This window comes from Saccopteryx bilineata, chromosome 7 (genome assembly GCF_036850765.1).
Source record: "Saccopteryx bilineata isolate mSacBil1 chromosome 7, mSacBil1_pri_phased_curated, whole genome shotgun sequence".
NCBI classification, from domain to species: domain Eukaryota; kingdom Metazoa; phylum Chordata; class Mammalia; order Chiroptera; family Emballonuridae; genus Saccopteryx; species Saccopteryx bilineata.
In genome coordinates, this window is record NC_089496.1 from 100,709,220 (window position 1) to 100,732,995 (window position 23,776).

Below are 23,776 nucleotides of genomic sequence, written 5' to 3' on the forward strand. Positions count from 1 at the left end.
AAGTGGCATCAAGATAGGGACCCTGTCTTGTCCACATATTGTACTGAGTAGATTCCTGCTAACAGGGCAGAGGGACAAACTTATCCCGGAGAAGCAACTGGGATGTGGACCTTTTAGCCACCAGAGGGCAGTACGGAAGCAGCATTCGGATGGCACAGCCTGGATGCAGGACTGGTGAACAGGCGTGAACTGGAAAGTGCGTGCCTCTGTGCCTGTGAAGAACTGTGGCAGGGATCTGCCCAGCTTGATGCAAGGCATTATGTCACCTGCTGTTATTGTGTGACATCACATTCAACCCGGTGGGGAGTGGGAGAAATGTAATTGTCCCACAAATCTGATTCTTCCCCCCAGATGAGCCCTAACAGTCATCATCTTTGTGGCCTGGGGCTGCATCTGGTGATACACGACTGCATGGAACCCATTGAGAATCCCCTGAAGGATTTTCTAGCAGCAAGGGAGTTATAAATACCCCTCCTGCCCTGAGGCACAGGAAGCAGCTCATTGTCCGCTACCATAACACAACCACCCGGAGAGGTCAGAAAAGGAATGGAAATTTTTGAAAAATGCAAACAATCTCAGGCAAAGGAAACAAAACCAGCCCCGGACGACTGACGCTGACTCTCCAAGTCGGGCAGCAGAGAGGCGCACCCACCACCCCAGGCCCAGCCGTACCTCAAGCTTGGCCAGCTCCTCGCCATTGTGGAGGATGCGGAACGAGTACAGGTGGTCTGGGCTCGGGTCCGGGACCACCTCACAGCCCACCAGGCTCAGGGGCTGCTGGGCCACCTTGCTTCGGTTCCGGTCCTGGTAGAAATGCAGGTGGCTGTCCCTGACGGAGCACCAGCGTGACTTCCACTGACTGTTCACCAGCACGTTCAGGTAACCTGCAGGGAGCAATGAGGCTGCAGGTTCCTCACTATATATACCTCTCCCCTCCTTCCTGCCGGCAGCCGGACCCTTGGTGGTGGTTGGGCAGCACAGCTCCAGTGGGTTTTGAAAAAGGTGTGTCCAGAGGGTAGCGAGTTCCGTTTTGGACGACACCAGGCCACTTTGTGTGCAGGACAGAGGACCCCCCACCCCAGACCTCCTCCCGATGGCTCTGAGCACCCAGCCTACAGCAGCTGCCTCTGGCCCTGGTATGTAGGCCACGTGCAGGGAGCCGGCCCCACCAGGGTCTCCTCTACAGCAGGGGTCGGGAACCTACGGCTCGTGAGCCAGATGTGGCTCTTTTGATGGCTGCATCTGGCTCACAGACAAATTTTTTTTTTTTTTGCATTTTTCTGAAGCTGGAAACAGGGAGAGACAGTCAGACAGACTCCCGCATGTGCCCGACCGGGATCCACCCGGCACGCCCACCAGGGGGCGACGCTCTGCCCACCAGGGGGCGATGCTCTGCCCATCCTGGGCGTCGCCATGTTGCGACCAGAGCCACTCTAGCACCTGGGGCAGAGGCCACAGAGCCATCCCCAGCGCCCGGGCCATCTTTGCTCCAATGGAGCCTTGGCTGCGGGAGGGGAAGAGAGAGACAGAGAGGAAGGCGCGGCAGAGGAGTGGAGAAGCAAATGGGCGCTTCTCCTGTGTGCCCTGGCCGGGAATCGAACCCGGGTCCTCCGCACGCTAGGCCGACCCTCTACCGCTGAGCCAACCGGCCAGGGCAACAGACAAATCTTTAATAAAAAAATAACGTTAGGCCTGACCTGTGGTGGCACAGTGGATAAAGTGTCGACCTGGAAATGCTGAGGTCACTGGTTCGAAACCCTGGGCTTGCCTGGTCAAGGCACATATAGGAGTTGATGCTTCCAGCTCCTCCCCCCTTCTCTCTCTCTCTCTCTTTCTCCTCTCCCTCTCTGTCTCTCCTCTTTAAAAATGAATAAATAAAAAAAATTAAAAAAAAATAACGTTAAAAATATAAAACAGTCTCGTATTACAATCCATTCATTTCCTACCGCTCATGTTCATGGTTGTGGGTGGCTGGAGCCAATCACAGCTGTCCTCCGGGACAACACCAAATTTTTATTGGATAATGCATCACGTACACAAGTCGTTGTATGGCGCTCACGGAATTACATTTTAAAACATGTGGCGTTCATGTTTTAGCCTCTCAGCCAAAAAGGTTCCCAGCCCCTGCTCTACAGCATCAGTGTCCCAGCTCCCAGACAGTCCTGCCATCCCCGGGTCACTCGGTCTCGGCCTGTGAAGTCCTCCCCCCCTTGGCCAGCTCCTCCTCCTCCTCCTCCTCCTCCTCCTCCTCCCAGATGCACCTGGCCTCAGCTCTCCCTGGGGCCCGCGCTGCCTGCTGTCTGCCCCCTGAACACGTGCATCTGGAACAGAGAGACTCTCGGCTTCTGCGCCAGCCTCTCCCACGACATAGAGCTGGGCACGCTCATCTCCAGCTCCTGGGGTCTGTGCCCGGGGGCCTCTCCGCCAGGGAGCCCCTTTCGGGCAGCCACAGGCCGCCAGGGGCGCCCTCCCACGGCAGTCCCTCACTGTTCTCAAGTGGCTGCATGTGGCCCTGGCCGGGCAGCTCGGTTATTAGAGCGTCATCCTGATGTGCCCACATTGCGGGTTTGATTCCCGGTCAGGGCACATGTAAGAATCAACCAGTGAGTGCATAAATAAGTGGGACAAAAAAAATCAGTATCTCTCACTCTCCCGCTCCTCTCTAAAATCAATAATAAAAAAAAAACAAAAAACGGTTGCATTCGTTGGGTTCAGCTGCCCAAGGAGAAAAGACACCTGTCCTCACTTAGGTGAACATTTAGGGTGCTGATATCACATGTCAAGCACAGCCCTGTGTCCAGTGGCCGACATTCCTTGGTGCTGCTCACCTTCCTGAGGACACTGGCTCACGAAGGGTGCACCTTCTCCCCCCTGGAGGCTTGGCGGTGGCTGGGAGCCTCAGCTGGGATGAACTAGGCTCACGGAGCAGGGTCAAAGGCACAGCTACCTCCCCACCCATCCAGTGCTGGCCACATGAACGTCGCAACACGGCAGCAAAATAGAAGGGCTTGAGCCCAGGGCGCACTGGGACCTCCTCTGGGCAGGCACTCCTCTGGCCCTGCACGGCTGTCTGGGTTGTGGGGGAGCCCCCGACGCACTAGGACCTCCTCTGGGCAGACACCCCTCCGGCCCTGCACGGCTGTCTGGGTTGTGGGGGAGCCCCCGACGCACTAGGACCTCCTCTGGGCAGGCACCCCTCTGGCCCTGCACGGCTGTCTGGGTTGTGGGGGAGCCCCCGACGCGGGTCCTGGAGGGGGAGCATCTCTGTTCCCTCGGGTCCTCCCGCAGTCACAGGGGACAGGAGCACACTTGGCTGCTGAGTGACTCCCAGCAGCTGCCCAGCCAGGTCTCCCGAGATGACTCACTGGGACCTGGTGCCCGTGCCCAGCACCACGCCCTGGGGCCATAGGCTGCCTTGGCTCGGGAAGCAGAGGCTCCCCAGGTGAGGCCCCGTGCGCTGCCTTCCAGCTCCTCCCTGGCCACCTGCCAACCCCAAAACACGGGACAGTGAGTAAGAGGAAAGGGCCCCGAGGTAGACAGCAGTGGCGTTCAGGTCCCAGGGCGGGCTAGAGCAATGAGCTCCAAGGTGGACACCAGGACATGGCTCAGCTGGATACTTGCTGGGAAAGGTCTCTCTCCCCCTCTCCTGGCCCGTTTCCGCAGGGCTGAGAAGGGGCAGCTCAGATGGCCTCCAAGAGCCTGCCGACCCCCATACACCCTCTGTCCCAGAGACATGGGCTTCTGTTGGCTCCTGAATGGGTCCATCTGGTCTGCATCTCAGCCTTTGCTCCTGCCCCAGGGGCCATGCTAGCCCACTTAGCTCCTACCTGTCCTTCTAGGCGCAGGCTGAGGAAGCCACCTCTGTCCACAGAGTGGGAAAGGTCCTTCCTGTCCCCGCGTCCTTACAGTTACTAAGACGGCAGCTATGTGGTTCTGAGTATAAAGCTATCATCTTGCTTGAGCTGTAAGCTCTCAGGAGTGCATCCTCCATCGGCTGGCTTCCCTTGCCTTCACACTGCCTGCCAAGCTCCATAAACATTGAGCAAATGGACATATTTTTAAAGACCATTAGAGGACAGCAATCAATTACCCTTCACTTCCACGAAAGATCCGCATTGCAGCAAGAAAGAGTCTGGTTAGATATATAAAAAAAAAACATCGGCCACGTAGACAAAGAGAGCCTGGTCCATGGGCACACCGTCCCTCACATGTTGAAAGCCAGACCTGAAACCCTCGCCTTCACGGCCGGAGCTGCCTCCCTGGAGACGGGCTGCAGCTCAGTGGACAAGCCCTGCGGTCCAGGAGCTACGATGCTTACTGGATGTCTCCAGGGACCTCTCTGGAGGCTCCAGCGAGGTAGACTTCTTCCTGCCCAGGTTCATTAGGCTGCTCAGCTTGAGGCCAGCAGAACATTTCTTCTTGACTGTCAGGACGAGAAGGAAAGCCATCAGCATTGCACACAGCTTAGCCACATGCCCTTACGATGGATGGAAAAAACAGAAGACCTTCCCACCACATCTGCACATACACATGTGTATGCACACATGTGCACACCCCCAGCAAGTCATGTAATTTCAATTTGGTCATCTCTCCCTGGTCCTGGGCTCTGTTAGCTAGAGTACTTCCAAGTAGTTGATGAATGGGAGGCATGTTGGATTTAGCTGTTGAAAGCCATTAGGGTTGAGCCACACAGCCAAGTCTCACAGCCCGGGTACCAACCCCCCCCCCCCGGGCGGAAAGCCATGAGCACTGGTACCATCTTTGGTCTCTGGGACCTCGGGGTGGCCATCTACAGCGCTTTCACACTCCACGGCTGACAGGTTCTTCTCAGTTATATCTGGCTGTGGAAGACAGAGGTGAACAAGTAGGTGATCTTACCTGGGAATGGTCACCCCAGAGACCACAATTTAAGATAAAGGAATAGATTACTTTCGGATGTAGGTTAGGGGTCACCCTGGAGTCCAGGTCGCTGATGAGACATTGGGGTGGGGGGCTTCTTTCTGGGACCTCCTGCAGGACCTGCCTTCACCCTCCCTTCCTGAGGTCCCCTGCCCTGTCCCTGCACACCTGCCCCGTGTGCACAAGCTCTCAAAATAGCTGCTCCTCCTGATGTGACCATGGCCCTGTGGCCAGAGGGGAGGGCAGGTAGCCAGTCCCTGGGGTGGCATTAGAGTCAGCATCCTGACCGAAGTTGATGTCAAGGTGGAAACCCCCCACACCAGGGGCGTGAGAACATCTTGGAACTGACTGTGTTACCAACACGCCAGGCTTTGGGGAGGGACCAGCTTGCCGTGCAGAGTCAGACCATGATCTGAACCCCGGCTGAGGATGCTCCAGCCAGGTGGGGTGCGCCTGCACCTGCTCTGCATGTGTGTAAGCAGAGATGACCCCTGTCTGCAGGGGACTAGAGAGCCTCCCGTGCGAGTGGGGAAGCTGCTGCTGTCGGAGCGGGAAGCACTCGTCCCTCCAGTCGGCTGCCAGAACCACTCACTCCAGATTCTGCGGAATAAGCCACGGGACTCCCACCGATGGGACTGACCTTGGGGCAGGACTGAGGCCTGCCTGGTGTACCTGCCCAGGGGACCCTGCATGCCAGGTCTGCAGGGAGAGCCCCTGTTTCTCTAAACTGAAGAAAACCCATCTATTCTGATTTTTGTTTCTTGTCAATGACCAAGGAACAAGAGACAACCAAACAGCCTTCTTCAGTCACTCCGGACGGGGGCAGTGGGTACTTGCCCCTGGCGAGTGGCCTGTGCCTTCCCGAAGGACAGAGGGCCTCCTCCCTGCTCAACTCTGTGTACTCCACTTTCCTCCCTGTCACGGTGGGCACCCCAAGATGAGACCGTGTGACTGTCTGCTCTGTGCCTGCCCAGGCTTCAGAGCACCCGCCTGCAGACACTCAGGGACATGGACTTCATCCCACGGTGAAGCCTTCCCCGTGGTCAGCACCCAGCTCAACTTCCTCGACTTCGACCCTGAAGCAGGGCCCCATGACTCCACATAAATGGGCCCTAGAGCCCTTTTGTTTGGGTCAACACCAGCACAGTGTCCCCAGCCCCAGGACGTCCACTGGGGAAGAACGAGCTTCAAAAAAACAAATCTCCCTGCTGAAGAGTGGAGAGCAAAGTGACCTCTGTCCCAGTGAAGCTCGCCCCACCGCCGCCCAACCAAGCAAGAAAGATGTGAGCTCTGTATCAATTTCATCAGTTCTCCTGCCAAGCCGAAACTCCCGCCCTTATCTAAGCATCGCACATTTTTTATGAATTAGACTGAAATGTGAAAACAAAGCTCCCAATTTTATACTTCCTGATCTGTACGGAGAAAGAATGGAATTGGACCCCATCCTCCGGGCAGAGCAGAGACTGACCTTGTGGCAGTTGAGGCGCTGGGCGTCTGGGGTGTACTGGTTCCCCTCGGACGCGCCTTCCGGAGCGAGGCTGCTCACCTCCTGGATGACCTGGAGGAGGAAGAAAGCCATCAGCTTGCGGACAGACTGAAGCTGGGCCCCTCAAGGTCAGGAGAGAGGGCAGAGGTGAGAGAGAAGATGCACGATTCCCCAAGAACACAGCACCGCGCCGGACACCTGGCCCACACGTGGCCTCGGCACCGCGCCGGGCAGGCTTGCTCCTTAGGCGCTCTCTCCGCACGGCCGATGGACACGGCTGGGGAGGGCTTAACAACCACGCCCAACAATAGCTAGAGCAGACAGCCCTCAGAGCAGACAGCCCTCAGAGCAGACAGCCCTCGGGCACACGCAGATCAGGGTGCTCACACCCCATCACAGCCTGCCACAGACACCCCGTCCAGCCTGCCGCGGACACCACACGCCCCGTCGCAGCCTGCCGCGGACACCACACGCCCCCTCTCAGCCTGCCGCGGACACCACACGCCCCGTCGCAGCCTGCCGCGGACACCACACGCCCCCTCTCAGCCTGCCGCGGACACCACACGCCCCGTCGCAGCCTGCCGCGGACACCACACGCCCCCTCTCAGCCTGCCGCGGACGCCCCGTCGCAGCCTGCCGTGGACACCACACACCCCCTCTCAGCCTGCCGCGGACGCCACACGCCCCCTCTCAGCCTGCCGCGGACGCCCCGTCGCAGCCTGCCGCGGACACCACACGCCCCCTCTCAGCCTGCCGCGGACACCACACGCCCCCTCTCAGCCTGCCGCGGACGCCCCGTCGCAGCCTGCCGCGGACACCACACGCCCCCTCTCAGCCTGCCGCGGACACCACACGCCCCCTCTCAGCCTGCCGCGGACACCACACGCCCCGTCGCAGCCTGCTGCGGACGCCCCGTCGCAGCCTGCCACAGACACACTGCCCAGCCAGAAGCCCTCTGGAGTGCAGACTTGGCGAGAGTGATTTCCAATGCCCTCCTTTTTCAGTCTCTGCCTAGAGCAGTTTATGGAAAGGGGTTAAAATCAGAAAAGCCAAAAAACAAAAGGGAAAACAGCTCTGGGGACCGAGAAACGGGTATTTCTCATTCCTGGGATTGACCTTGGGTCTGAGCCTCATCACATCTGTAAGATGGGACGCCACCTGTGCCACGGGCAGCTGTGAGGTCTGGTGTGTTAGGTACCCAGGACAGGAGAGGCACGCTTAGCACCACCCCTACCAGCTGGGCGCCTCCCCAGGGGCAAGCGTGCAGGCCCCAGGCGTCCAGGGCCCAGGGCGTGTGGCTTCCACTTTTCTGGGAGAGCCAGGCCTTGTGCCTTCTTTTGCTGGGACTCTTGTCCCAGATCATCATCTCCCATTTACTGTCCTATACCTGTCCCATCTTATGGGCACAGATGTCCTTACGCAGAGCTGAGACACATAGACCGAGGGCAGGCAGGTGGATTAGACAACACAGAGGCCTCTGGTCCAGAGCTCAGCGGACAGGCTACCCAGCCCCACGGACCGCAAGTGTACACAGCTTCTCAAGAGACAGGCCCTCACGGCAAGTCCACCTCCGTGCTCCCTGGCCAGGGAGGAAAGGGCCTCTCTGTGAAGGCCGACAGAGAAGCTTATCTTCTCACTCAAAGTGTTCTGGTCTGTAAACCTCCAGCAAGACTGGTGGGAGGGAGGGCCGGAGTCTCAGGAAGAGGGTGTGAGAGTGGGGGAGCAAGGCTGGAGTTGGGGGCCAGACATTCAGGGGAACAGTGCTGGGGACTGGGAGCAAGAGCAGTGTGTGTGTGCAAGTGTGTGCTGGCAGATGCGTGTGTGCAAGTGCCTATATATCTACAGGTGTGTGCATGCAAGTGTGTATCTGCAGGTGTGTGTGCAGGTGCAGTGCATGCACATATTTATGCCTGTGTATGGGCGGGGGTGGGGGCAGCGCTCAGGCTCCTGCTTTGGAAATACGTCAGAGTGGCTGTGATGGAGGAGTGGGGGGAGGGGGCCTCTCTGGCTCTCGCTGGCCTCACCAGGGGAGATCCCTCTGCCACTGTGGGCCACTTCTTGCTACAAACCCTGTACCTTGTGGAATGGTCAAGCTCATCTTTAGTGTGGGGCAGGCAGGCCCCTCCCAGGGGCTCCATTTCGGGGAGCCACGTCAGTCAGGGTCGGCAGAACACAGGACTGTGGTCAGACGGCCTAGGTTTGAGACCCGATGCTGCCGCTCACTTGCCAGGTGACCTTGATTGGTCACCTCCTCCCTCTTAGCCTTAATCTCCATCCCCAAATGGGGACATTAACGTCGCAGCTCCCTGCCCTGTGTTAAGTGGATTAACTTTCTCAAGAGCACACGGCCCACGGTGAGCGCGTGACAAGCGGCAGCCACGTCTGTTCTTTAATAAGGAGGCGGCGAAGCCTCACTACAGGCCAGGAAACACAAACGATTCCAACTAGTGCCCAAGGCCAGGCGACCGAGATGGACGCCGACCGGGCAGCGGAGTCTGGGGTCACTTCCCTGAGACCGACTGCTACCACTCAGCACGCAGGAGGGCCTGGGAGCTGGATCGCAGACCCTTCCCCTGACAGCATCACCCCCCCTGGGGAGAGCTGGGGAGCCAGGCCCAGCAGGGAGCAGGCCGGTCTTCCAGAGGGGTGGCGGGGGGTGGGGGTGAGGGTGGTGGTGGGGGGCTGCCTCACCCGGAGCCACTGCTCGGCCTGGTCCTTGCTCTGCAGGCCCAGCACGATGACATCGGCGTTCATGGGCGTGATCTTCAGCTTGTGTCCCTTTTTCCGCACTTGCTTCTCCTTGTGGACGACGCTGCTGCCCAGCAGGTTCACGTCCAGCTGGGGGCTGTGGTCCTTGGACGACTTGTAACACTGGGAGAAGAGAGACAAGACGTTGCTTTGTGGGAGTGCCAGGGTCTGCGGCTGTAGGTCCTGGTCAGAGGTTCCCTGGCGTCAGCAGGAGCGCCCTTTCTGCACTGGTGACAGCACGCCCTGCGCTGTGCAGACGGTCCGTCGCGTGACCCTGTCATCCAGCAGCCATGAGGACCCCCTCTTGTACAAATGAGAAACTAAGGGGCACAGTGTTTTCTCTGGTTAGCGGAGCATTTAAATTTAAAATGGCAGGAAACAGGGCTGGGGTTAGAACCAGATCCTCTGATTCCTTTATGGATCTTGCCTTATGACCAGTAGTTCAAAATGTGATGACTTCCAAGAGGACCCCTAACCTACGACTTTCATTCACGCTGCACAAATGCAGTCGCCAGAACGGGGGGGGGGGGCTGGTTGGGGAGCCCTGATGGGGCAGCACACTCCGCCCCAAACCTCCAGTGGCCAGGATGGGAGGAAGAGTGGGCCCGTGGGCCAGGGGACAACGGGTCCCCGGAAAAAATGGGGATGGGATGGAAGGGAGGGGGGTGCTAATCACAGCCCCCCCTTTAGAGTCTGATGGACACAACTAGACTTTCCTAGCTCAGAAACCCACATTCCTAGAAGCTTGATCAGATTTAGGTTTAGTTAATTTTTGGCAATCATAAACCATAAAAACCAATAATAACACAAAAAAAATAAAGAACATTCATTCATGCATGCAAAATTCTACACACAATTTCAGGTTAGGGAGCGATGAAAATCGTATATAAAAGGCTCTGACCACCTGGTATTAGGGACCTTCCCCCACCCCACCCCCAACTGAGAGAGGAGACCAGGACAGGACAGGTGACCCCACTCACCAGGAGTCTAGTGTCCTTGATGACGCAGAGCTGCTTGGCCCACTGGCCCAGCCACTTCTTGCGCCACAGGAAAGCACAGATGCGGGCGTCGCGCATCAGCTCGATGCTGGCCTCGGGGGACGGCCACTGGTAGGGGGCCGACCTGCCCTTGCTGCTCTCGTCCTCCTCGTAGGACTCGTAGGAGCTGCTCACGGCCTCTCCGTCCTCTGCAAGGCAGACGCACTGGTCACACCCTGAGTCCCCACCGGGCAGGGCAGGGGGTGCTCCTAAACATGCTGGTTTGTTCAGAAGGGAGGGAGCAGGCAGGAGCAGGCACTGACCCCCAGGCCCCAGACCACCGGGCTCTCTGTGCCCTTGAACCGGCCCCACAGCGGCCGACGACAGACCCAGGCAGACTTCCGGATCCTCAAGCCCCCAAGCAAATCCTTGGATGCTGTCTGACCACGTACACAAAGAACTTCGAACCAGCAGTCTCTCCCTTCTCCTACTCAAATCCCTTCCTCGCAGACTTCAGAGAAACCTGACGAGACACTGCCCTTGGATGGGATCCTGGCTCTGGAGAAGGCCAGTTCCCCACACGGGGACTCTCTTTCTCCCTCTGAAGGATAAGGCGGTGGGGGAGCTTTCTGAGCCTGGCCCTCTGTCATTCTAAGTGGCTGGGAAGGAGAAGTCTCCACTGGAACCCAGAGCGGGGCACATGGCCAACCTCCGAAGGCTGCCTGTCCACTGGGCTGCTCTGTCCCTGGTTCTATCCTAGGAGCAAGGAGGGGGCTCAGCCCCTGGGAAATAAAAAGCAAAATAAGCCACGGCAGGAAATGGTTTTCCGGGGGAGGGGACATCCTGCCATTCCTCGGTGCCCCAGGCCTCGTCCCCTCCCACTCAACCCCTCCCAACATAGCTTACCTCCTACTTGTCCCCATCTCCCCATCTCACACCTCCAGCAACGAGCCAACCTCACGTTTTTGTTCTATTCGAATGAATCCCAGAACTCACCAAGCACACACTGGACCCAGATCTCTGCACACTCTACCTGCCTCGGTTTTGGCCCCCACAACCTGCCCGAGCTGTTCTGTGATCCAGGCCTCATTGTGCTATTCCAGGCCAACAAAGACTAGAAAAAAAATACATCAATAAGACCCCAAAGAGCAGAACACAGAGAACACCAGGATCCCTGGAACTACCCCTAGCTCAGCACAGGAATCCAGTCTGTTGTAATCTTGATGCTTCTCCAGCTTCTACTTGAATTCCCCAATGGACAGGGAGCTCACTACCTTACAACTGCTTCCATTACTGAGCAGCACTAACAGTTAGAAAATGGGTCCGCCATCTCCTTCCCTGTGACTTCTACAGACATGTCCTGTGTCCTTGAGTCAGGGTAGGGAAACCTCTTTCCTCTCCAGATATCCTTCATAAAAGAGACATTTCATGGTCCCCCATCTTCTCTATTCCAGAAGCACCTTCTGTTGTCTGCACAGTAAGAAAACAGAACTACATCTGAATCTGAATATAGGAAACAGAATGAGACCCCATCTCAGTTCTAGCTACAATGCCAATGAAAATGTGCTCCACGCTGTTTTACTATTTCTAAAAATAACACTTCACATACTTTAGTATCAGTTTTCTTTAGAAGCAGTGTGGTACTACCCCCTTTTGTGGCTTAATAAAGATGTTGCACAGTTCCTGATTGTATGCCTATTAAAGAAGCAGAGATGAAAAAGAACAGTGCCAGCAGTGGGGGACCGCGAACTCCTCTATTGCTGGTGGCAGCGTAAATGAACTCCGGCCCCTCAGCAAACGGTCTGGCAGCCTGTTGTTTCAAAAGCCATAAAAACACCCAATTCCCCTTTGACCCAGGAATCCCTGTCCTGGAGTTTAGCCTAGGAAACTAGTTTCTCACAAAGGAAGGAAGGGGAGAGGTTTACATGCATTGAGATATCAGTTCAAGCAGTTTCACAGTCACCGCAGGAGAAGGGGGCAGGCACGGTTTCATCCACGCAGGGGGCACCGCGCAACGGTGGTCAACGGAAGCTCTGAAGCCTGCTCTGACAGCGTGGTGAGGAAGAGCGCACACTTAACATTATGTGTGCAAACATCAGTCCTGAAAGTCAACAGGGAGAACTCAAAATAGTTGATTTGATCTGGTGGTAGGATGAGGGTGACTAAAAAAAATCCTCATTATCAGTATTGGATTATCCATACAATAAATGAAGTGAGAATGAGGCAATGTCACGGGGTTGCCTCCTTCAGTATAAAATTAACGCCGAGAGGCCACAGAGTTCAGTGTGACGACCCTGGCCAAGTCCCCACGTGTTCCAGGCAGAAATCTAACTCCTGCCTGTCCACCGCCAACGGCCATGGCGAAGGTAATTGAGAATAAACAGCGGAGCAGCACCTCAGGCTACCTGGAGTAGCTCGGAGAAAGTTTAGGGCAAATGTATTCATTTTATTTCGTCCTAAAGAGCAATGTAGGATATTCTTAGAACAGAAACTCCAGTGCCAGGGTGAACAGAGGTGGCAGGCAGAACAACCAGATAATTCCACCCCCGTGTTTTGCTGCCCGCCCTGGGTCCTGTAACCTGCCCTCGGGAACGGAGGACAGAGCACCGAGCAGCACTGAGTCCGTCAGCCATGCGTTCGGGTGCCACAGGCAGGGGCCCGTGGAAGGGTGAGTCTGGCATGCGGGACCCGGGTATGAGGACAGGAAGAGAGCAGCGGCCACGCGTGGGCATGCACCCCATCCCAGCACCAGGCAGCAGGCACAGAGTCCCTGGCATGCCAGCCCTGGGGACAAGCAGTACCCAAGGTGATGGTGGCGTAAATGACTCCTTCGGGCACCTGCACCCATCTGGGTACTCCAGTGGGGGGTAATCTCCCAGAATGACCTGCATGATATCCGGAAGCACAAAGACAAGGTGAAGAGAAGGACAGACCCGGGAGCAGAGATACCGAGAGGGACGCAAAGAAGGCAGAACAGCTGCCTGCCTGCCACCGGAAGTCAGTGCTTTCCCATTGCAGGGTGGCTTGTCAGAGAGGCCCCTACCCGGCCAAGGACGTCACTTCCCAACCCCTTCACATCTGGAGATGACCAGGTAATAACTCGTCAGCAGCGGAATGTGGGTAGAAGCAATGGGTGTCACGTGGCTGGTGCTCTTAAAGAGCACACGAGGGTTCTCCACTCTCTCGGTGAGGGTGCTGTGGCCTCAGGGGGCAGCCAGGCCACCCGGAAGGAGCCTGGGAACCCACACCACCTGCTGACCACTGATACCACACTGAACTGTTGGTGAGTGGGAAGCAGATTTGTACTGTGTCACCGTGAACTGAAAAAGGTGACTTCTTAGAGCAGCTGTCATCACCCTGATAGGAGACATCGTCAAGTGAAGAAGCTGATGTCTGGGACGAGTGGGACCATCATCTCGTGCACAGGCCATCGGGGCACTTACTGAAGTCTGGCTGGCCAATGGGAATCTGACCCTGCAGGGCAGTGTGGGGACACTGCTGAGAAAGCAGGACCAGGAACCACGACACCGGACTTCTGCAGGAAGTCAGCAAAATCGTTGGCTGACAAACTAGGGCAAGGGACCGACAGACCCAGGGGCCGTTCCTGCTGTTGGGACCTGCACGTCTCAGTGCTCAGACAGGTGCGGGGCCAGCAGACAGGATCCGAGTGCAGGCTGGCTTGTGCCACAGGTGAAGCCCCTTCTGCATGGCAAGTCTGGCCGGTTCTCCCCAAGTTGTCCTCGGTCCTTGTCCCGGCAGGAGAGGAGAGGCAACCTGGCATCCTCCCAATGCCCTTGCTGCCCTGTGATGACCCCCTGGTCTTGGCTAACAAAAAACACAAATTCACAGGCCAGAGACAGACACCACGCAGCCCCAGCCCCTTCACTTGTTTGTGTCAAGGTATCGTGTCTGCTTCACAAACAGGCCCCCGGAGTGTCTGGTAGGCAGGTCCCAGCTGGCCCCGGCCACACCCGAGAGGGCCGAAGATGCAGCGGAGGTGAGGTGCCCACCAGGGTGAGTCACGGCTTCCTCCGTCCAGACGCGGCCAGACGGCAGCGCCACCGCCACGCCCTCCGCTCTGGTCTGAAAGCAGCTCGGCCTGTCGGCTAGGGACTCCAAAGCACTTCACATGCTCAGTGGGTTCAAGCTAAGGGACATCGGCCCACCCCGCCAGCCCTCTTAGAAGAAAATAACCTCAGACCAAAGAGATCTTCGCCTCCCACACAGTCCCTGGGGCCGCGAGCGCTGCGTGAAGACAGAAGAATGCCACTTGGCTCCGAGTGACTGGCCCTGTGTCATCCCTGGCTCCCCTTCAGCTCATCCCCACCAGTGGGGACCCTCATCTATGACATTGGAGAATTGCTGTCTGCTTTCCAAGGCCTTTCTCATACAAAGGGAGGAAAGGGAAGGACGTAAGAAGGGGACAGCAAGAGGACGACGGTCCAGCTCCTGAAAGAGGTCATAACTTTTCTTCCAGAACCTCTGCGGCCTTTCTGTGTTAAAGAATTCCTACAGCTGGCGCATTTCTGATCTGACTCCCTCAGCCTGAGAACCACTAGTCAAGGGCAGATGGCTCCAGTGTGAGCCCTGCCCCCACAGCAAGCAGAAAGGATCTTTAATATCTAAGTTAGGTCAGCCGCCAAGTAGCCTCCCAGCTGCTTACACTCTCGTGCAGAGAGAAGCCAAAGTCCTCAGCATGGCCTGCAGGTGACTTCTGCACCCTCATCTCCTGTTTCTCCTCTCCCTCCCCTCACCTGCTCTTGCTACACTGGCCTCCTTGCTATTCCTCAAAAATGCCAAGCACTCTCCTGCCCCAGGGCCTTTGCACATACTGTGCTGTCAGGAAAGTTCTCCCTGCAGGTTCTCTGCAGCACCCATCTCCCACTTCCTTCAAAAGGGCACACCATCAGAGAGGCCTTCCCCATCTCAAATAACACCCACTGCTGCCCCAACCCAGCCCCTGCTCTTTTCTGTTTTTGTCACCACCTGACAGCAGGCTGTGACTGAGTGCTAGTCTCTCCCAGCACTCTGAGTCCCTGACTCCTAGAAGCACACTTGTCACATAGAAGGAGGATGGTAACTATTAGTCCAATGAAAGGGTCCTGGAAACTGAACCCTGGCTCAGCCTGACCACACGTCCCTCACTCCCCAGGGCCTGAGGCCCCTTAGCCAACACGCCTCTCTTCTGACACACTCTGTTCTGAATCTAGCAATATCCAGGTGGGAACGCCAAAAGCATCCGGCACACGGACCAGCTTGCTGTGGACCAGCCCGACCCCTCCTCGCAGGGCGGGGTCTGCTGTGGGTCTCAGCTCCCCACCAGAGCCGCGGCTCAGTGCTCTGTGGTCAGCTGGGCCACACTCTGGTGACAGCAGCGCAGGCTGTCCTCTGCTCCCAGCTCCAGCCTCTGTGCAGGAAGTGGCTGGAGCTGCTGCGGGCCCCAGCCCTGGCCCCAGCATGTACCGTTGAGGGACACGTCGTACGGCTCGGCCTCTTCATAGTAACCCTCTGGAGACTCGATCTTGGGGACGGAGAGCTGTTTCTGTTCTGGAATCTGTGGTATGAACAAACACACACTTTTCAGATACAAGACACTGGCGACAACTAGGAATTAACCCTGTGGGCGGAAGGAGGGGTATGTCCAGAAGGAAAAATACCCGCTGCACTTCAAGCAAGTTGGGAGAGAGGACGGGGGATGCCAGGGCCCTGTCCGCTGGGGTCACACTGCAGCCAGCGAAGGGCTAATCAGCTTTCTCCTCTGCAAAATGAGGCTCAGACCCCCACCGCACGCATGACGACAACACACATGAAGTCCAGAGGAGGTCAGGCTGCTATGGTAGCTATTATGCCTTCTAAACAGAACATGCTTTCTAAAATGACCAAGGCTAATCAGAGGCACACGGCGGAAGGCAGCCAGGTTTCCAAGGATTTAGAAACTTTTACTGTAATCACGTTCAATCATTCGTTCAGCAAACATTGGATGGTTCCCACATACTAGCTGCGAGGGATGCGTCCAGACGTCAGGGACTCAGTCCTCAGAGAGACTGAACTAGGCTGTGAACGTTCACAGCTCCTGGTCAAGTGCGTCGTGAATAGTGCTGTAGTAGATGAGGTCAAAGTTCTATGGGAACCAGGAGGGTGTGAGGAACATTTAGGACCAAAGAAGGATGCTCAGAGGAGAGGATCATCAAGCTGAGTCTCAAAGACAACCTGGAGGTTCTCATGTGGCCTAGGGGTCGAATGAGCACAACGTGAGTGTGAAATCATCTCCACTCCTCTGTTATTCCACCTGTAAAACGGGCACCAGACTATGAAGCTAATCTTGTAAATAACAGCAGAGAGAAAAAAGAGACAGATTGTTGGATGACGACTACTAGTCCCAATCATAAACGTATCAGCGCCCACCCACATGAGTCTCCCGTGTCCTTCTGAACCATGACACCCGGGCTGAGGGCCGAGGGAACATTCGTCATGAGCTGAGAGTGGAAATGGCAAATTCTGAAGCACCCTTCCGTCCCTGGTTTGGGGATGTCTACCCGAGGGGCCAGGGACAGCAGAGGCAGGTTCTTAAGGTACAGAAGGGGAGCGCCTCAAAGAGGAGGCAGCCGAAGCAAGGACCCCGCAGCGCCCTGCACTCAGCCAGCCCGAGCCCGGGTCCCTATGGACTGCTCATTTGCGTGGGCTGCAGGAGTGTCCACTCCCAGCCTCAGCCAGGGCCGACTAATCCTCCTGTAGCTGCTCACCAAACCCCTGGTCCCCCGGGCCAAGTCCTCTGTAGCTGGGTATCCAAAGTCTACTTCTGGGTTTGAATCCAGGCTGCAGGACGCTGGAGATTTGACCGAGGGTCAGCGACAGCCCCTCTGAGCCCTATTTTGTCTCTCTGCAAAGCAAAACAAGGATAGTCCTAGGGTTGTCTTGAGGATTCAGTGAGATGAAACGTGATAGGGTTTTTGCAGGGCATGGCTCATATCAAATACAAGGAGGCTGTGGTCGTCATCGTCTGGGCTCTCCATAACCCAGGGGTTCAAGTACAAGGAGGCTGTGGTCATCCTTGTCTGGGCTCTCCATAACCCAGGGGTTCAAGTACAAGGAGGCTGTGATCATCCTTGTCTGGGCTCTCCATAACCCAGGGGTTCAAGTACAAGGAGGCTGTGGTCATCCTTGTCTGGGCTCTCCATAACCCAGGGGTTCAAGTACAAGGAGGCTGTGGTCATCCTTGTCTGGGCTCTCCATAACCCAGGGGTTCAAGTACAAGGAGGCTGTGGTCATCCTTGTCTGGGCTCTCCATAAGCCAGGGGTCTGCAGGAGCCATGTTACTGGACGGTCGTCTGACAAGCGGAGGCAGGTCCACAGGAAGAGGGTCGGCACCACCTGGGTTCCGTACAGGACGCTTCTAACTTCATCTGGCCTCGCACCAGAGAGCTGATACACATCCCAGAGGCAGGCTCCGAATAGCCAGCAGGTGCAGCACCCAACATGCAGAAGGAACAGAATGCTACTTCCTGAGTGGACCGGCAGCGGCAGGGGGCTGGCTGGCGTGGCTGCTGAGGGGTCCGGCTGTGAACAGCACCTCTGGCCAGACTCACGGCTGGGGCCTTGTACACAGTGTACACCCTCGGTAGCTGCTAGCAGGTGACCTTTATTCTTGCTGCTGCAAGCCTGACCATTTACTGCTCCTCTTTTTTTTTTTTTTTTAATTTTATTCATTTTTAGGAGAGAGAGAGGGAGAGAGAGAGACAGAGAGAGAGAAGGGGGGAGGAGCTGGAAGCATCAACTCCCATATGTGCCTTGACCAGGCAAGCCCAGGGTTTCGAACCAGCGACCTCAGCATTTCCAGGTCGATGCTTTATCCACTGCGCCACCACAGGTCAGGCTACTGCTCCTCTTGGCCACCGCTGGCCCCTTGGTCAGCCAAAGAAGGGTGTCCTCAAGAGACCCAGCTGTGGTCCTCTGAGGGTCGGCTTCTCCAAGGGGAGAGTATCCACATGTGGGTTCTAGGGCGCATGCGTCCTGAGCTGGCCGGGCCTCCAGCTCCAGCCTCCAAAAAACCCCGCTCCTATCAAGTGGTGCTGGGACCCTTCTCCCGGGAAGGAGGCGGGTCCCATTGGGAGAGAGGCTCCAAGCGCCCAAGATCCAGCACCAGTCTGGATTCCTGCAACTGCAGCAGGACAGAGGGCGAATGGAGCCTTCCGAGGGACCTTGTCCTGGCTCATGATTACCACATGGGCCCTACTGTCCTGTCTGGGGGCGGGGGGTGTCAGGCACCCCAGAGTGTTTTGTATAAGCCACTCACTGTAAAATCACCTGTAAATGGATGTTTTGGGTGAGGCAGTATAGATAGGGCAGTGGTAGGAGTCCAACTTCCCAGGGCTGGGGTTTGAATCCTGCCACTGGCACATCTGAGCTGTGTGACTCTGGGCAACTTACTTGACCTCTCTGGGCCTCAGTTCCTCCACTGTAAAATGGGGAGAGAAAGTAGAAACACTTCTCAGAGGAGTTTGTTGTGAAGATTAAACTGGGCTCAGAATTATTAAATATGCAATAATCATTAGCTTTTACTAACCTAATATATATATATATATATATAAAAGTATCAACTGAAGGGAGAAGAGTTGCCCATACACAGGTTTGAGGGAGAAGAACAGATGTGCCCTGGGGAGACAGGAGATGTTGGGCTTGACTAGGCAGGCTTATAACACGCTCTGCCTCTTTAAAGAAGACAGGTCCCTGCTCTTATACTCGCTGGGCAAAAGATAAGACCCTGGGTCAAGTTAAAAGATAGAAGCACTTACATAATTCCAAAGAGTCACATCCTTCCACAGACATCACGGTCTATATCAGAAGTCAAAGGAGCAAGAGATCCTAGTTTCCCAGGGTTAGGAGTAAAGAACACCATGACGATGATTATGAATATTAACTGAAGATGCAGAGGAGATATGACTTCAGAACCTGAAATGACTGTGAAGGGACAGCAAAGGAAGCCACCCAGCTCGGTATGATTTGCCAAAGGTTGGCAGACTCTCTTGGTAAAGGGCCAAACAGTAACTACTTTCAGGATTTGCAGGCTGCACAGTCTCTGATCTCAGCTGTGCCTGCCGGCCGAGGTAGTGCCAATGTGCCCACAGAGGGTACAAAACGCGTTAAGCGTAGCTGTGTCCCAACGAAACCTTCCTTACAGATAAAGCAGGTGGCTGTGGGTTTGGCCAGGGGGCTGTGTTGTGCCAATTCTGACTGAGATCAGAGCTGGAGATGGCGGTGGCCCTGCAGCTCTGAGCACCCTGCCCCGGAGCGCTCTGTGGAAGGTTCCTGGGTGGCGCTAGTGGACCCGGCCAGCGCCCCAGACTGACCATGACCATGTCCTTCTGTGTCCAAGCTGCTTCCCCCTCACGGAACAGCTCACTTATAACCAGGGGCAGCGAGGCGCGCTCAGGCCCCCTCGGGGAGAGGGAGTAGAGACGGCTGTGCTAGCCAGGAGCATCAACAGTGCGAGCAAACATCTGTTTCTCCTGCAGTGACCACAGCACCTGGCTCTGCAGCCAGTGGCCTGAGTCACTGGCCACATCCACGAGGTTGCTCCAGGCCCCTGGCTGACCCTTCTTTCCATTGCTTACCAGGTCTGCTGCCCACTGACTCTGCAGGGGAAGTGAGGGGGACCCACGCCACCAGAGAGACAGTCAGGACAGCCCGAGCCTGGGACAGAGGCCATACTCCTAGCCCAGCCCCAGGCACGGGGGACCACCGGCACACAGCCAGCTTCTGCTGTCGTCACTAGCAAGCCTGAGGCCACACAATTAGGCGGACAAGCCACCACGGCACCCTGAAGCTCTGGGGGCCAGGGGGGAAGGGCTGAGGCTTTCTCTGGCTGAAGAAGAGAGGTCACAGGGTCACTCCAAGTTCATGCTCCCACAGTGCTGCTGCTGCTGCTCACATCCCCTTCCCGCTCCCTCGGAGCCAGGAGACACAGCTGTTCCCCATTCTGCTCCGATGCCACTCCTCTGGAGGCCTTGGACTAAGAGTTATGGCCCCTTGAGTGAGATCTGACCAGAGAGGAGGCCCGAGGGACAACAGACGTGTGTGCACGCGTGTGCATGCAGGGAGGGGGAGAAAGCCGGATCACGCCGGCCACCCCCTTTCACTCCACACCCAGAAGCTCCCTGGGGTGGGGGTGGGGGAGCCCAGGACAGAAGTAGGAGGGACCTGGGAAGAGTTGCGGTCAGCACCCCTTGTCCTCAGCAGAGCAATTCCACGAGAAGGGAAGACTGTCAAGTCAGCTGCTTTGCTGGAAATGTCCCCAGGGCCTGGAGTTTGTCCACAGGAATAATGACCACATGTCTGAAGGCCACCCTGGGGCTGTGTTATTCTTGGGCGGTGATCTTTTCCCCAACTCCAACACCAGGTTGCTCTCCAACACGGAGGAGCCTCTCTGGACCCAGTGCCCCCGGCAACGGGCCAAGGAAGAAAGAACGCCAGCACCAGAACCGCAGGGGCTGCTGGGCCTCGTGCGGCCGGACCGGTGTGTAACTACAGCCCGTCCCGACCCCGGGCCTCTCGGCCCACCACCACGTTTGTAACTGCAGCCCGTCCCGACCCCGGGCCTCTCGGCCCACCACCACGTTTGTAACTGCAGCCCGTCCCGACCCCGGGCCTCTCGGCCCACCACCACGTTGTAAAGCACGGACTTCCAAAGCAAGTCGGCCTCAACCCGCCCGGAGCCTGCGGCACACGAGCATCTGCCCCAGGTGGGGCCGGCGATCACACTTCCAGTGCACCAAAGCCAAAGACCCTGGCCAGACTCGGACACTGAATTCAGGACCCTCCCTGCCCTGACGAGGGGCGGCCACCTCGCCCCCACCACCCAGTGAGCAGTACCGGGATGCAGGGAAACCCAGCCTCTCCTCCAGGGCTGTAGCCAGTGGCAGGTGATGGGAGCGGAGTGGACAGGTCCTCTGGACCCACAAAGTGGGCAGGAAGCAAGGAGAGATTTCTAGAAGCAAGAGAACTAGTGTCTTCGCTCCGCTAAAAAGATCAGTCTGAGTACAGGAGGCCTCAGAGAACGTGCATTCCAGTCCTGGCCTGCTACCTCCCGGGAAGGGGTCGTGACCAGTTGTTCTAACTCCGTGAGCCTCTGTTTCTTCTTATGAAAAACTGGCAACAACAGGCACCCCCAGATGGATGGGGAGGAGGACTGTGTTTGTGTGCACGAGACTGTGGCAGTCACCAGACCTGTCAGCGTAGTGGGGATACCAGGCACGCAGGCTCAGTCCATCAGTCTCATTGGTCCGAGCTGAGCCTGTGCCAACTGTCACCCAACTCTAGGAGCCTTGTGCAGTAGGATACGGTCCCACGCGCTCCAGGCCCCACCAGTGTAGCCACAGAGGAGCAGCTTGAGGGGCCTGCCACCCCTCAGGAAGGCATACATGACACGGGCCGGCCCCCAGTCGACACCCCCTCAGTGCTGTGGGATCCGAGGTCCACAGATCTCGATGCTGGATGGCTTGGTGGGGGCTCAGTGTCCGTGGAGCCACACAGCCTCCTGCTGGGGCTGACCTCCCAGGACCCCCACCCAGCACTCCCCTCAGACCTCCTGAGGAGGCACCCCAACCAGACCCGAGAGAAGGAAGAGCTCGGGTCCAAGTTCTGACTCTGCCGCTTCGAGGCTGTGGCACGTTAGGACGTTATAAAGCACCGATTCCAGGCTCCTCGCCCATGAAATGATGCTGCTGCTCACCTCACTGAATCCTAACGTGGTATGCCACGCACAGCCTTAGCCCACCGAACAGGACAACCTCATGAGAGAGATGTTCACATTCCTCTCGTTCAAATACCGGGAAACGAGAGCCAGAGACCTTAACGCAGGGGTCGGGAACCTTTTTGGCTGAGAGAGCCATGAACGCCACATATTTTAAAATGTAATTCCATGAGAGCCATACAACGGCCCGTGTACGTTACACATTATCCAATAAAAATTTGGTGTTGTCCCGGAGGACAGCTGTGATTGACTCCAGCCACTTGCAACCATGAACATGAGTGGTAGGAAATGAATGGATTGTAATATGTGAGAATGTTATATATTTTTAATGTTATTATTTTTATTAAAAATTTGCAAACCAGATGCAGCCATCAAAAGAGCCACATCTGGCTCGCGAGCCATAGGTTCCCGACCCTTGCCTTAACAACTTGTCAAGGTCAAAGAGCTAGTACCTGGCAGGGCTGGGATCTGAACCTAGGCCTATGTTTCCATAACCCCTCCCTCCCTCCCATCGTGGGTGTATGTATGGCTCACTGTGAGCAGACTCAGGACATTAAACACTAAATAAGAAACATATTCCTGCCTGACCTGTGGTGGCACAGTAGATAAAGCATGGACCTGGAATGCTGAGGTCACTAGTTCAAAACCCCCAGGCTTGCCTGGTCATGGCACATATGACAAGCATGCAAAGAACAACTAAAGTGAAACAACTATGAAATGATACTTCTCTTTCCCCTCCTCAAATCTCTATAAAATCGATAAAATACAGTTGTGAAAGAGAGAGAGACAGACAGACACAGTCCCTGTCTGAGAGAGCTTATATCTAGCCTGGCAGACAAATAATACATGAGGTCATTTCAATGGTGGCAAGTGCCCTGAACGTGGTAACTGGATGGTAGGACAGACAGACTGATGTAGGCAGGTCAGGGAGTGTCCGTTTGAGAATGTCAAGGAGATGAAGAGCCGGCAGCCATTGAAGAGCCAGGCCGAGGAAGTACCGAGTCCCTGAGGCAGGACCGACCATGTGGCCCAGTCCAGGAACAGAAGGGAGGCCCGTGACAGGCAGTGCGAGCAGCCAGAAGGTGCTGCTGGGCCGCACCAGGCAGGCCCCAGGACCATGTTAGGAAACGTGATGCTGTTCCCTAGGTGCAATGTGAGCTACTGCTGGAGTCCAAGCAGGAAATGCAGTGTGACGTGACTTACAATTCTGAAAGTGCACTGTGGCCTGAGCTGGTGACTGCAGCTGAACACGGCTCCATGTGGAGCTGAGTAGAGAGCCTGTCATGGCCCCAGACGCAGTGTGGCACTTACTGAAGGTGACCTCCCTGATCTCCCCACTTCCATGACCCTTAGCATCCCAGTACTACGGCCCTGAGCAAATGTCGTCACCGGCGGACAGGCTGCCTTTTGCTTGGTCTCTCCCAGGGCCTTGCTCCGTGCCCGACACACGGCGGGTACTAGAAATGCCAGTCACTCGGTGAACTGATACCTGTGAAAACAACTGCAAGTTCACGGGGCCCACGTCAGGGAAATCAGGGGTCTTGGACCCACACTTACGATCTTGGGGGGCGGCAGGTCCGGAAGGCTCTTCTGAGGGGCCGTGGAGTGCTGGCGGGGCTCCCCGTTGGTCAGCGGGTTCTGCTCCACGGGCGCTGTGGGCAGCAAGCAGGAGAAGGCTCCGGTGAGGGCTGCCCAGCCTCACAGCAGGCTCTCATTATCCAGAAATGTCTGGTCACATGTGCCCGTGAGTTCTATTTGGGCAGGTGTTAATTACCCAGGACGCTGGCCCCTGGAGCCAGTGTTGTTTTCCCTTCAAGAATAGGGCACAGCAGTGCCCCCAGCACAAATTCCCCAAAAGGAGCTGCTGTGGGTTTCGGGCCGGCTCCGCGCCCTCTCTTCCACCTGCCCCAGGTCCAA

The 23,776-nt window shown here is 56.6% G+C and overlaps 1 protein-coding gene across 2 annotated transcripts in view; it reads right to left on the reverse strand.

Annotated features, from left to right (window-relative positions):
- The window catches only part of AFAP1L2 (actin filament associated protein 1 like 2), a 100,412-nt gene that overhangs the window by 7,418 nt on the left and 69,218 nt on the right, over positions 1–23,776 (reverse strand). For both annotated transcript variants that reach the window (XM_066239454.1, XM_066239456.1), the window contains exons 4-11: positions 23,417–23,511; positions 15,574–15,664; positions 10,114–10,319; positions 9,077–9,256; positions 6,368–6,457; positions 4,757–4,841; positions 4,319–4,423; positions 673–884 (exon numbers count right to left, since the gene is read on the reverse strand). In XM_066239454.1, the coding sequence (XP_066095551.1) occupies positions 673–884; positions 4,319–4,423; positions 4,757–4,841; positions 6,368–6,457; positions 9,077–9,256; positions 10,114–10,319; positions 15,574–15,664; positions 23,417–23,511 (1,064 nt within the window). The remainder of the gene's footprint in view (positions 1–672; positions 885–4,318; positions 4,424–4,756; positions 4,842–6,367; positions 6,458–9,076; positions 9,257–10,113; positions 10,320–15,573; positions 15,665–23,416; positions 23,512–23,776) is intronic.